Here is a 14,970-nt window from a genome sequence, read left to right on the forward strand (position 1 = left end):
ATTAATTCTCTCTTCAATGTAATACCAACTGTTATTTAATCCATACTTTAACAGGATTGGTTTTAATTTATTTATTTGCTTATTTTAGTTATATTACTCAGTTTCTATAATTTTTATTTGGTTCATTTTTGGAGCTTCCAATTCTTTGTCAAAATTCTCAATCTTGTCTTTTAATTTCTTGAATAGGTTAATCACATATTTTTATATTATCAAGTATGTTTCTACTGTCTGTTCTTTTCCATTGATTTTCAGTCATCTCTTACATTTTCTTATGTGTGATTATCATGCAATAGACATTATATTTGAAAAACTGTGGTGGTTATTTAAAGCTCTGATGATGACATCTTCCTCCAGAAGGGATTTGGTTTTGCTTCTAGCAGGAAGCCAGGCTACGGTCACTAGGAAACCCAAATAACCTTAATCTAGTCAGGAACCAAGATGATTCAAATCTGGCCTTCTGCCCCATCAGAACAGGTCCATTTTCGGTTCATTACTTCTCTCATTTTCACCTCATCATTTTTCCTAAGCTATCATTCTTTGGGGTCTCCAGTGAAAACTTGAAGATTCCTTAACTCCAGTTTTGGTCTCCCTGGGCTCTCCAGTCTACTGATAGCTTTGATACTAACCTCTCTGCTTCTAACAATCTCTTTTGAAATCAGCTACTGCCTTAAGGGAAGAAGAGTCACAAAAGCACAACTCATCCTTCTGGACTTCCATTTTTGACAGATCTTTACGAGATCCAGACTATAATATTCTTTACTTGCTTGGTTGTTCTCTGATAGATTCATGATTTTATTTATTTATTTATTGCCTTTCTAGTTGTTCTGAATAGGATAGGTTATCCAAAATAATCTTCCTTACCAATGCCAGAAGCAGAACTTGCCATCATCCTTTTCATGTGGGCTTACTGCTAACAAATCCTAAGCTGTAGCTAAAAGCTGATGAATAAAATGAATTAACACACACACACACACTCCCTACTAATAACAACAGTAACAAAAAACCATCATGGAACCACCTGGAAAATATTACAGAATAAGAGAAATGATCCATTACCCCAAAACCTAGAAGTAATAACAGATGTTGGAAATTTAATCATTTCATAAATAAGATAAAAAGTTAGACAAACTATTTGGCAACCTCATTTTAAAATTCTAAAAAGATCTATCATACACCATTGAATAGATGAACAGGTTGATATATAAATACCAAAAACTGTAATGTAAAAGGTAAACGAGATAAACAATTAATCACTCCTGTAAATATCATGATAAAAACAGGTCCTCCACCTAAAATACAAAACTGAAAATATAACTGATAATCAACACTTAATGGGACATCTGGATGGCTCAGTTGGTTAAGCATCTGCCTTGGGCTCAGGTTACGATCTTGAGTCCTGGAATCAAGCCCAGTGTCCAGCTCCCAGCTCATTGGGTGTCTGCTTGTGCTTCTCCCTCCGACACTCCCTCCCAGCACTTGTGCTCTCTCTCTCACTCTAACTCAAATAAATAAATAAAATCTTTTAAAAAAAAATCTACACTTAAAGTAGCAATAACACAAGAGATACCACACAAAATCTAATTGTGATGTATGAAACTGATCTGATAACTCCTAAAACATAAAAACAGATAAAGAAAAAATAAAATTATAAAAATTGTTTTAAATTCTTTAGGATTTTAACCCCTAACTAGGTCCTAAAGCAAACCAAACTTGAAATTTTAAAAAAATTAAAAAACACTAATAAAACTCAATTTAAGATTAATTTACTTTACTATGATAGATGTTATTTTGCTGAATGCTAAACCAATGCTCCACACAAGACTGTGGTACTGACTCCAATGGTACAGGTTCTAAGAGTTTAGAGTGGCTATCTGTGCAGGTACCAAATGATGATTCCATTTTCCACCTATTTCCCTTATCTGAAAGGCTGTAAAAGCAGCATCATAGAAAATGTTATGCCATATTTTTCACCTCAACTTGAGATGAAAGTATTATTTACATATTAGGTCTATTCATTTATATGCATTCATTTGATATTAGACTACAATAACTGAAACATTACTATTATGTACTAGTACAAATACAAATAAAACTTGGGCACTGAAATTGAATGGCAATTATAAGGTGGTTTACCCAAATTGTCAAAACATGTTCTTAAACTTAGAAGTCCAGAAGTCTCCCTCTAGGCAATGATAAAATAACTTGAGCATCAATGGTAATATTAACTACAATGGATTCAAACACCTCAAATATGCATAAATTTGTGAGTTAATGATCCCCACGCTGAAAAAAAAACCACTGGTCACTACTAGAGCATGCTAGCAAATCAACTCATTATTTTGGAAACTAGTAGATAAATGAAATTGTGTAAAACCACCAAAGCTTTTAGATTAACATTAAAATAAAAATATCAGGGTGCTGGGTGGCTCAGTCGGTTAAGTGTCTGCCTTCAGCTCGGGTCATGAGCCCAGAGTCCTGAAATTGAGCCCCTCATCAGGCTCCCTGTTCCCTCTCCCTCTGGAGATCCCCATCCTTGTGCTCTTTCAGTCTGTCATATAAGTAAATAAATTCTTTAAAAATAAAAAAATGAATGAATAAATAAATAAATAAAAATATAAAACTCTCAAATTCTCATAGAGCTCTGAAATTTCTGTGATGGCTCTATGTCAAAGTCTCTAACTAGAGACAAAGCAGAAGTTTAATGAACTGAAACAGTATGTAACTCAAAAGGACCAACTACATTGCAAAGCAAATCTCTGAAAGGAAATCATCCAGTTGCCAATGGGTACTCCAAATAAGAGGTATGGTCATTGAAAACATCGTGATTCAGAAAAACCAGGGGGAAGCCTGGCAGTGATTTCCTCAGCTGTGCTGCTTCTGCTTCAGTTCCTATCCACGTATTTCACACCATGTGAGCTAAAGTCTCACTTTTTTTTTTTTTTTTAAGGGAACAGTAAGACAGTATGTAAAATAATTAGAACAAAGCCTGGGGAAGACTAGTTTGCTCAATATATAGTAGTTTTTACTATGAAGATTGTAGGCAATGCATAGAAGAGCAAAAAATAAATGGAATGAAAAAATGGGATGTCTTAATCTGGAGAAACTCTTTAGAAGAACTGTCATTCCTTAAAAATGATTTCACTAAATTCCTCTGGCTGGATGTATGTCTAGGGATTCTTGAAGAGCAGCAGCATCAATATTCTCACTAACAGCAGCTACTTCTTTATGACTCCACATAGAACTCCTTCATAATTCACATTTCACTTCCAGCATTATCACTTTTCACTTTATTGTTGCACTGTTAGCCAATCCCTTTATTATTATTAATTTTTATAAAGTAGCACACTACAGGTTTATCATTAGAAGGCAAGCAAGTAACACAACTGTATGTTTTGCTATCTGCGACCAAACAACAACAGACTTCAATGATCTCTTATTTAGATAGTAATGTGTGAACTGAAGAGCTAGTAGCAAAGCATGTGCTTTTTGCAGTTACTCCTAGTTAATAAACTTTGTTAACAGAAATTCCAAATTGTGTTATTTGGGAGGCTGATGTTATTTGACCAAACTGGGAAGTGAAACACATGCACATCAAACCATGCAACAAGGACTGCCTGTATTTACTTTTCAGAGTCCTCAAATAGCTGCTCCGTGCATTTAGTACCCAGGGAAAATAGATGCTAACTCTACCTACCTGGCCCTAGAACTCTGGTTTGTTTAAGTTAAAAATACTGACTTTCAGGGCGCCTGGGTGACTCAGTGGGTTAAAGCCTCTGCCTTCAGTTCAGGTCATGATCCCAGGGTCCTGGGATCGAGTCCTGCATCGGGCTCTCTGCTTGGTGGGGAGCCTGTTTCCCCCTCTCTCTCTGCCTGCCTCTCTGCCTACTTGTGATCACTATCAAATAAATAAACAAAATCTTTGAAAAATAAAAAATAAATAAAAAAAATTATGACTTTCCATGACTTTCCAAGATTCTTTTTTTTTAAGATTTTATTTATTTATTTGAGAGAGAGTTAGCGAGAGAGAGAGCATGAGAGGGATAGGGTCAGAGGGAAAAGCAGGCTCCCTACTGAGTCGGGAGCCTGAGGCAGGGCTGGATCCTGGAACTCCAGGATCATGACCTAAGCCAAAGACAGTCACTTAACCAGCTGAGACACCCAGGGGCCCTGCTTTCCAAAATTTGTACTAGCAAACTTCTTGACCAGTCCCTAGGAAGATAAGGTTTCGAAGCAACAGTAAACAGTAGGAAACTAGGCACCAACTCCACAAACAGTATCAGAAATTCCTAAGATAAATCATTCAATAAAATTCGGCTTCAATAAGAAAAAATGAGAAAAATGTGGCAAAGAACCACATGTATAAACTTTCTTGGTAAATACATAGCAACAGTAAGTGCTTCACTAATAATCATTGTATCTCACAAATTCACAACTAATTCCATCTTTGACTAGCTCATTGTGAGAGAGAAAAAAATCACAGGAAAAATAGTTACTAGAAAATTCTTAAAAAAATATTAACCATTATTCCATAGGGACCATAATAGAAACAAACTAGTAGTCATTATTCACACACACATATAGTAGCTACCAAATAATCATCAAATAATTAGCTTCCACACAAATGAAAAACACAACTTAAAAAAAAAAAAAAAACCAGCAATAACCTTGACAAAAATTATAAATACTGCACTTTAAAGTAGGCTTGTGGGTGCCTGGGCAGCTCAGTCAGCCATGGCCGACTCTTGGTTTTGGCTCAGGTTGTGATCTCAGGGTCCCCGGATCAAGCCCCATGTAGAGCTCCACACTCAGCACAGAGTCTGCTCAAGGATTCTCTCTCCCTCTCTTGCTCTGACCCTCCCCGTTTGTGTGCGAATGTGTATGCATGCACCTTCTCTTTCTCTCTCTCTCTAATACATAAATCTTTAAAATAGGCTTGAATTTTGGAAACCATGTAAAGATCCCATTTAGTTTCTTCCGATGCTCTTCTTACTCCAAATTGTCTAATTTGCATACCAAGAAGAAAACATACCCTAACATAGATTCTACATAAATGCATGCAAATTTGCTCATGTAAGAGAACTACAGTCACTTAGCTGCAGAGTTAAGCAGAAATAGGAAAATATTCTGCCTAAAGATTGAGTTTTGTTTTCACCTAACAGTAAAGAGTCAATATTTAACAAATATTCACAATATACATAGCACCAGTGACTACAGAAAGTTTGTGTTGTAAGTTTAGATGTACCTACAATAATGACACATAGGGGCGCCTGCATGGCTCGGTGGGTTAAGCCTCTGCCTTCGGCTCAGGTCATGATCTCAGGGTCCTGGGATCAAGCCCCTCATGGGGCTCTCTGCTCAGCGGGGAACCTGCTTCCCCCCCTCTCTCTCTGCCTGCCTCTCTGCCTACTTGTGATCTCTCTCTCTGAAATAAATAAGTAAAATCTTAAAAAAAAAAAAAAATTGAAGTACTTAGATTTACAAATGTTAGAGGTCAGCTTGACAAAATCCAGGGCAAAAGTGTAGGCAGAAAAGTAGTGATTTTAAAAATTCTGTCTAGTATAATGATGTCATCCACAGGCACTTTGATTAAGTGCTTTTATGCCTGGCTTCCTTCACTGCCTATTTCTTTACAGATGCCAAAGTTTATCTGACAACAGACTGCAAAATACTTTGCTTATAGAGCAGTTAATTGTATCAGCTCTATTTTGGTTCCTTTCAGTCTATTTGTATTCTACCATTAAAAGCAAGGAAGAGGAGGAGAAGGAGTCTTAAAAAATTAAATAAGAGTGAAAATTTATGGTTTGCACATTTTTCTGGTACCACCATCTGTTACTGAAATGTATTTTTGAAATGGTTGCTACTATTTTATTTTTTATTTACCAAAAGATTATTAGCTCCAGCTGCTTTGCCTAACTTCTCTCCATATGCTGATTTATGGAAATATAAGCCCATAATAGTATTCCCGAAATGGAGAAATTCCCTTTCAAATGATACATTTTTATTTACGTAACTATTTTGTTTTTAAAATGAAATCCTATATATTCAAAGCCCATACATCACACACATTCTAATCATAATTTTGAAAGTATTCTTAAAATATTTTTAAGTAATATTTTAAGTATCAGTAAATGAGCACTCATGAAACTGGAATGTGTTCTTAATAAACATCATACTCATGAACAGAAGACAGACAAAACGCATTATTATCTGTGTTGTCTAACTTAGCATATACTTTGAAGTCAAAATAATCAGACATACTTATCCCTGTGAGTGTTGCAACACGCTATGTTGTTTATTGTCACAATGACACACAAATGAAACTGGGTTTAGGCCCACCTGTTTTGAGTGGCTAGAATATACCAAGTACTACATTAAGAACATAGCAAAGGCTTGAAGGTAGGGATTACTGAATGAATTAAAGAAACAACAAAGACATGAATGTTTAGGAAGTGTCTAAACAGTGTGACCACCTTAATAAATGTTAGTTATAATGAGGGATATAGGACTATGTTCATTTTTCAAATGACAAAACTCATTTAGAAAAGTTTAATACCTTGTCCAAAGTCACTAAAGTGTTCTAGTAGAAAAAAACAGGATTAAATTTCAAATCTGACTCCAGAGTCCACATTTTTCCACTAGCCTCAAAGCAAAGTTCTATAAAAATTACTCTCCTGTCCAGCAATTTCATGAAGGACTTGGTAATATAACTTTAAATATAAGACTCTAACAACCTAACTCCTAAGATCAAAATATATTTACAAAAAGAAAGTCGCTGCAGGATTTAACTGCTTGATTATAATTTCTTAATAGATTCTTACTACTTAACATTAAACTGAACTCTTCTCACCCTCAGGATAATTGGTAAAATTCAGCCAGAAAAAAAGGGGCAGGTACCTTCCACTTTGAGATATTACAAGCGGTTCGTGCCTGGCCCTAAACCATTACCATCATCCTTCTGGGATATCACTAATTATATCTGAGAACTGAAACCCACTGAATATAAGAAAAAACCTGCACTTTATTATTTAACATTCAAATTCTTTTGAAGTCCATATGCCAGATGGCAAGATCCTATCACTCCCAAAGGGAAATTTTAATCAGAGTACTTAATTAGAAGAAAAATTACCTATTAATGCAAGTCTCTAAGTTCTAATTTGATATTACTATATTCTCATCAATCTTTACCTTAAAAATGAACTTAACCAGTCTGCTGATTTAATTGAAGACAACTCTATTTTTCTCATATAACCAATATCAACTGGTGTAGCTGCAGCTGCAGTCCAAATTTCCACTGCAGAGGTATTAACTTTTTATGTTGAATATTCTTTTTTTTTTAATATTCTTCCTTGAGGGCATTCCATTTTTATAACATTAAACAAAAAATAGACCCTGTTCTCTCATGAATAGGAACACACAGTTCTAGAAATACTTTAAGCACTAAGCTTATATATTGCACTATTTAATATGGGACTACAATGTTCCAAATCTTCATAGTAAGCTTCCAAATAAAACCTTCCCCACAGGTCCTCTTTTGCCCAAGTGTTCACAGACCTCCCAAGAAATTTGCAGCATGAGAAATAATGCAAGATGACACTTCCATAAAGTCGAAGTTCATTGCACCCAAAATCCTAAGACATACTATCCAACTAAATATGGCTCATTGGCTGGAACAGCTGCAGAAAATGATAGTGAAAAATCAATGGCTGTTATTTAGAAGGAAGGGGAAAACTGATGCTGATGTAGGCAACTTGCAGAACCTTCCACATTGCCTAAGTGGCAGCTAGAACCACCAACTTTGACAATCTGTCAATGCCAATCCTAGCTCAGTGCCATATTTCTTTTTATGAAGAAATTGTGTTTCTGGATTTGTTTCATCTAAAACGCATTCTAGACATTGTAGCAGCTGTAACATTAATGACTTGTGTGACAGTGGGCTTCTGTTTTTCTATCAGGTAATATGATCTCTAAAATCCAGGTTGTTGATGTAAAGTATATAAGCCTTCAAACTCTGAATCCAAAATCCCAATTTTTAGAAATATGTACTCACAACATCACACAAATGTGAGCAACCATGGCTCAGAGAAGTAAATGAATCCTGATGCTAAGCTTCAGGGTAACATCCCACCCATGGCTGTGTCACTAACTAACCTTGAGACCATGGGCAAGTTAGCAACCATTCTGTGCCCCAATTTTTTCAGCATGTAGGTGAGGATAATAATAGTATCTATCTAATAGGATTGTTGAAAGAACTAAATGGGCTAATATAAAAGTGCCTGGGATATACTAATAAGCATAAGGAGACATTTCTGAAGAGCCTATGGAAAGGGAGGTACTGCTTCTCTATGAGACCCCATGGACTGCATCACTGATGCATTAACACTGCTCAACTCCTCAGAGAGAGGCCTTCACATATAATAAGCAAAGAAGTGGAGTGCCTGGGTGGCTCAATGGGTTAAGCCTCTGCCTTTGGCTCAGGTCATGATCCCAGGGTCCTGAGATAGAGCCCTGCATTGGGCTCTCTGCTCAGCAGGGAGCCTGCTCCCCGCCCCCATCCTTTCTCTGCGTGCCTCTCTGCCTACTCATGATTTCTTTCAAAAAAAAAAAAAAAAAAAATCTTAAAAAAAAAAATTCTCTCCCTCTCTCTTTGGCCACACCCCACCCCACCCCAGCTCAAATGCTTTCTTTCTCACTCTTTAAAAAAAAAAAAAAAAAAAGCAAAGAAGGAAATTTAGGATGGTCGGTTATAAAGATTTAAAGGAACAAGGTGAAATTATGTACAGTTCAAGAAGTCATCAAAAAAGTAACCCAACATGACTCTTGACCCTGAGGCCTTACAAATCAACAGGAGTAATTCTCCCAGTTCTCTTGTTGAGGGAGATCATCCCAAAAGGGAAATGCTACATCAAATATTTGTATTTCCCTACACCAACTGCAAATTAGGTTTACAAAGTTAAATCCCAATAAAACAGATACTAAATGTGTATATGTATGCATGCACACCTCACTTAGCCATTTCCTGAAGTTTAGCAACAGAATCATTTACAAAATCTTAGTTAATAAAAATCCTTGTCTTCCCTACAGCAAAAGAATTGGTCTCATTTTCTAGGAAATCTCTTCTATTTTAAAAAAAAGAAATGCTAATTTCAACAAGGCAATGTGTATTTAGAATGGAGAAATTTTTTAACATTGAACAGTGGTTAAAAACTGGATTAACCTGTTTCAGAATGTTTAGGAGAAAAAAAGAAAAAAACAAAAAAACAGCAGGTTCGATAGCAAGACTGGTATGAGTTACAGCATAGCCACCAAAAGATTAAAGAAACAAAAAAAGAAATCACTCTCCAGGGTCCCTCCCTAAACATACACAGATTTAAAAAAATAAATAAATAAATAACAAAAACCCTCCTTTTTGGGTAGGATAAATTCCATAGCAGTTTAATGTTAAGAAAGCAATTTTCACTGAAGAGCCCATCAGAATCATTTGTGAGAAATATTCTTTCCAATTTATACGTAATCCCATAGATTATGGCAGATATCACCCCAGGTAATTTACAGTGGCAGGGTAAAAATCATTGCTCTAATGAGTAATTATAACATAAGGCAATGAATGACATACCCTTCTAGTATGCTGCAGGGAAAAATCATTGAGAATCAACTGTTTTAAAAGAACAAGAATTTGGGGAAACGAGGAATAGACTGTAGACCAGTCTAAGGAATAGACCTAAAGCTAAAGAAAAGACTCTTGCTTCCTGTGTCTTATTTTTAATGAATAGCTTTGTATTCTATGTACTTTTAACTCAGAAGGAAATAAAATACCTGTTGATTTTATATACTTTCCATATATAAAACCACATCCCAAGAGAGGTTTTGACTTTAGGCATACCACAGAGGCTGAATGCCACAGATTACATTTTGCGTTTTAAATGTTTATCTATACAGAAGTTTACCTAATACATAATTTCCCAATTCCTCCTTTCAAAGGAAATCTGCTGCCACAATTAAGCATCTAATATTGAGCATGAGAAAGTAAGTTTGTGCCTGATATTAGTTAATGCTGCTTAAGTTTTCACTAATAAATTAAAAAGCAAATAATTAATTCTCATTATTAATATGGTAGTTATATGTATACATGCATAGAAACTGCTAGGAAAGATATACAAGAAACTGTCAAATTGCTACGTCCTTGGAGTGGAACTCAAGGGCTAAGAGAGTTTTTAAAATTTATATAATCAATGAACATGTATTACTTTAAAATAAACCATCCATAAAATTCTTAACTCCCAGGAGGGGTATCAGTGGCCCAAATTTAGTAAGTCTCAGTATAACTAATGTCCTAAATTCTTCTTCCTCTGACTTTAAACTTTCAAATTCAACAGAATCTAATCTATATAAGCTAACTGGCAATCCATTTGACAAGCTAATTACTAAAAAATAGTAAAGCAATCTAAAAGCTAAAGGTGTTCACAATGGTTCCATTCTTAAACTCACCTCCCTATTTCTCAACTGCTTTCCAAAAAGATATGTAAGAAAAAAGGCAAACATATGTAAACATTCTCACGTGTTCTATAGCACCCGCCTGTCCATTACTATATTCTCGATACTGTCCAAGCATCTGGTCTACTTGTCTCAGGTTCCGACTGGTGTCCTTAAAAAAGAAAATGGATTTTATTAATTGTTCCAGTGTTTTTCTTAGCCCTGTAGTATATCAAATAGCTAAGTTAACCATTTGTAAAAGATACAATTTATATCATACTTAAGTTAGATATGAATATACTTTACAAATCAAATAAGTATTAAAAAAAAAAAACTGAGAGGGAAACCCAAATCCATCTACAATTGACTGAAGCACACAATTTAAATCCTTATCCAAGTTTCCATAATCAGTTGGCAACAATAAGGTTCTTCATTATTAATTTATGCACCTAATTCACACCTTTTTTATAGAAAAGGAATCCTAAGAGAATAAACCTAATAGACTATGTACAGAGAAGCAAATCATTAGGATCAATGTTATTTCAATTATAACTTCACCTCAGAACTTGATTAGGAAAAAAGAAAAAAAAAGTATCCTTAAACCTTTAGCTATAAACAATTTTAGTTCTAATCACAACAAAAAGTGTTTCCACCCAAATGAGCCAGGTTTTAACTGAGAGATTAATGAAGGTATTTCTCTCAAAAATACATACTTACTAATGTGTCTCTTTGGTGGGAAAGAACAAGGATTTGTACTCTAAAAATCCAATGGCATGCTAGTTTACATAAGCTTAAAAAGAAAGACTTTGAGTTTTAAGTCAAATTATGGCCTCTCCAACAGAAATTAGCCTCCTCTTATCTAAGCATACTAACCCAAAGCAATTAAAAGTCAAAATCATTGCTTATGCAGGCAAGCAAAAATAAGAGATTAACAGGTAGGAAAAAAAACTCTTTTTCTTTTGCCCAGCTTGGTTGTGTTACCCTTCCCCCACCTCATTTCCCAAGTCCTTTCTATGGAGAGGATATAAACTGCCACCATTCAAAATTCCAAACACAGTCAAAAGTTAGCCTCTGCATAAAAATGGCATCTCAGTATTGTTCATTCCTGAATAATCTGCCTGGCCAAAATATGAACAATTTCTCTAAAAGCACATGTCCACAATAAGCTAAACTGTGGTAGTTCATACTCGTTTTACTCCCACACTTTTTATTTGGACATGTTGCCTTATCCCAAAACACTTCCACAACCTATCATATATTTCAAATATCTTTACTGATTGTGTTAGGCAGAATAATGGCCCCCAAAGATGCCCAAGTCCTAATCCTTAACTTGTGTATATGTAACCTTACATGGCAAAAGGGATTTTGCAGATCTGATACATATCTTAAGTTAAGAACCTTGAGACAGGGGTGGTGGGGGGAATTGTTGTGGATTACTGGGTGAACCCAAGGTAATCACAAGTGTCCTTAAAAGTAGAAGAGGGAAACAGAAGAGTACTCAAGAGTGATGTGATGTGATAAAGACTCAACCTGTCCTTGCTAGCTTTGAAGATGAAGGAAGAGAGCCTCAAGAAATGTGGGCAGTCTCTGAAATCTGGGAAAGGCAAAGGAACAGATACTCCCCTAGTGTCTCCAGAAAGGAATGTAGCCCTACTAAACCCTGATTTGGGTCCAATAAGACCAGTGTCAGGTTTGATGTACAGAACTATAAAAAAAAAAAAACCTTGTTATTTTAATTATTAATTAATTATAAATAATTACTTAATTATATAATTAGTTTTATGGTAATTTGTTATAGCAGCAAAAAAACTAATAGGCTGACCAAAACTACTTCTCAAAACTATTTAAAACCTATTACAAGCAACCACAGTTTAACTAACCTGTAGAGTACTTGTTATAGTGTTGATCTTCTTGGTGACGCCTACCGTAGGATGACTTAGAGATTCCCTGTATGTTGACCTGGCAGTCCATCGACTCAATTGATCACGAGTGCGAAAGTGGTCTGAATCGCTGGAGGATTCTGCCATTGATGTACACAATCCTTAAAACAAAGCCAGGTCAAGATCAATCAAACAGTAAAGAGCATGGAAATATGAGATTAAATTAACTATTTGCATTTTGATCTTTTTAAGTATTACATCGGTCCTTTGGCATATCATAATTTCTAAATATGTACCTTGAAAACACAAGTCACTTCCCCGTGTAGTTCTCTCTCCTTCATTTTTTTCTGCTTTAAGAGAAGAATTCCTCAGATATGATTTTAGTCATGGTTACAAGTAACAATAATCCCTTGGTTTTGGGCAATGCTCTGAAATTTTAAAAGCACTTTCACATATAGTATCTTACCTAATCTTACTAACAACACTGCTGATAGAAGGGACAGGTTAGGGTTAGATTGGCATCACTACAATTGAAAAAAAAGTCATTCTCTAAGGTAGGACCTGCAGGTCTCAATACTGGTCTGAAGTCCATTTCACCAAGCTATAAGAATATGGGTGTCTTTAAACAAAAATACAACACTCGCAGAATGACCTAAAATAAGAGAACCCCATGCAGTGTATAGTGAACACTCTTATGCACTTTAACTAATTTTTTTTTTTTAAGATTTTATTTTTCAGTAATCTCCACACCCAATGTGGGGCTTGAACTCACAACCCTGAGATCAAGAGTCCCATGCCCTACCAACTGAGCCAGCCAGGCCCTCCCCATGCACCCTAATTTAAAATACAGAATTAAACAAATGCTGTAATAGAGGTACAAACTCCATAAAAACAACTATGTGAGAAGATGGCATCTTGATCCACCAAAACAGAAAGCCAAACATTCTGAGCATAGTTTCATCAGTAGAAAATTCTCTAAATATGCTTTCTTTCCATCCTTACCTCAATATTTGATTTAATGCAAAAGAAAATTACTTCATGAGAAGACAACATCAAAAGTTTCAGGAAATCTTTTACGGAATTTTAAGAAAAAAATATATTTGGAGCAGAAAAAGCATCAGAGAACACTCATTGATCAAAAGTGGAAGTTTACGGAGTATTCCAATTTCATTTTTTGCTTAATGGGGGCTTAACAATCTTTAACATTGTTATAATCTTCCTAAAATATATAAATTTATATGGCCATTTTTTCTGGCTTATTACATATAGTATGATGAAAACTTTCATTACTGATCTAGAATACTCTGGACTTTTTGAATCTTTATTCTGAATGCATCTGGGTAGTACATTACCATACATCTAAAACAAAGATAAAGGGAATTTGTTAATTATAAATAGATCCTAGAGCAATTCATGAAAGCATTTATGTTTTTAAATGTTAGATTAAATAAAACTAAATAAAAAGATAAGCAAGGACCTTTGTTGTAAGTTTAGGGTTTTTTGGGGTTTTTTTTGTTTGTTTTTTAAGTGAAATACAGTCTGTCTTTGCAGTATCAGAAAAAGAATCAATGGAACTTCTAACAGCAGAGAGAGGGCTAGAGATTATGCTGTCAGACTCCTGTCTGTCCCCCGTGCAGGTCTCTCAACCACCTGCTGCACCGATCTCCTCTGCTTTGTGCCTCCCATCTCCTGCCCACAAGTCCAAAGTTACACTGCCTAGAGCGTAGTTCCCTCCCACATCAGGAAACATGAACCAGAATTATTTAGCTTTGCTTTACCTGGAACAAAACTGTTTAAGTCCAAAAGAATATATTCGAGGAGAAATATTAAAGTTCACCTTTTAAACTGAGGAAATTACTTCCTATGTGTCTGTCTTATAAACTGATACCATATGACCTAAAATTGTTTATTCTAAGTTAAAACACTTTCCAGCATTCTCCATTAGTGAAAGCAGAAGAACCAGCATTTTCTGATAAAAACTCTCTGCAGTGTAGGGATAGAAGGAACATACCTCAACATCATAAAAGTTACATACACAAAAAAAAAAAAAAAAAAAAAAAACAGTGACTACCATTCTCAACAGGGAAAAACTGAAAGCTTTCCCCCACATCAGGAACATGACAGTGATGTCCACTCTCACCAATTTTATTCAACATAGAACTGCAAGTCCTACCCACAGCAATCAGACAACAACAACAACAGAGGCATACAAATTGGTAAAGAAGAAGTCAAACTCTCACTCTTCACAGATGACATGATACTGCATGTAGAAAACCCAAAAGACTTCCCCCCGAAACTGCTAGAACTGATACAGGAATTCAGCAAAGTCACAGGATATAAAATCAACACACAGGAGTCAGTTGCATTTCTATACCCTAATAATGAAGTAGAAGAAACAGATATTAAGGAGTCTACAATTGCACCAAAACCATAAGATACCAAGGAATAAACCTGACTAAAGAAGTAAAAGAATCTATACTCTTAAAAACTCTAAAGCGTCTGCCTTCAGCTGAGGTCATGATCCCAGGGTCCTGGGATCGAGTCCTGCATCAGGCTCCTTACTAAGCAGGGAGCCTGCTTCTCTCTCTGCCTACTCCTCCCCCTGTTGTGCTCTTCTCTG

The 14,970-nt window shown here is 35.5% G+C and overlaps 1 protein-coding gene across 9 annotated transcripts in view; it reads right to left on the minus strand.

Annotated features, from left to right (window-relative positions):
• The window catches only part of CEP128 (centrosomal protein 128), a 391,529-nt gene that overhangs the window by 357,636 nt on the left and 18,923 nt on the right, over window positions 1-14,970 (minus strand). For all 9 annotated transcript variants that reach the window (XM_032878540.1, XM_032878542.1, XM_032878539.1 and 6 more), the window contains 2 exons: window positions 12,351-12,511; window positions 10,556-10,642 (listed from right to left, as the gene is read on the minus strand). In XM_032878540.1, the coding sequence (XP_032734431.1) occupies window positions 10,556-10,642; window positions 12,351-12,497 (234 nt within the window). In that variant the 5' untranslated portion in view covers window positions 12,498-12,511. The remainder of the gene's footprint in view (window positions 1-10,555; window positions 10,643-12,350; window positions 12,512-14,970) is intronic.

The sequence above is a fragment of the Lontra canadensis genome, unplaced genomic scaffold (assembly GCF_010015895.1).
Source record: "Lontra canadensis isolate GAN:19392208 unplaced genomic scaffold, GSC_riverotter_1.0 scaffold64, whole genome shotgun sequence".
Taxonomy (NCBI): domain Eukaryota; kingdom Metazoa; phylum Chordata; class Mammalia; order Carnivora; family Mustelidae; genus Lontra; species Lontra canadensis.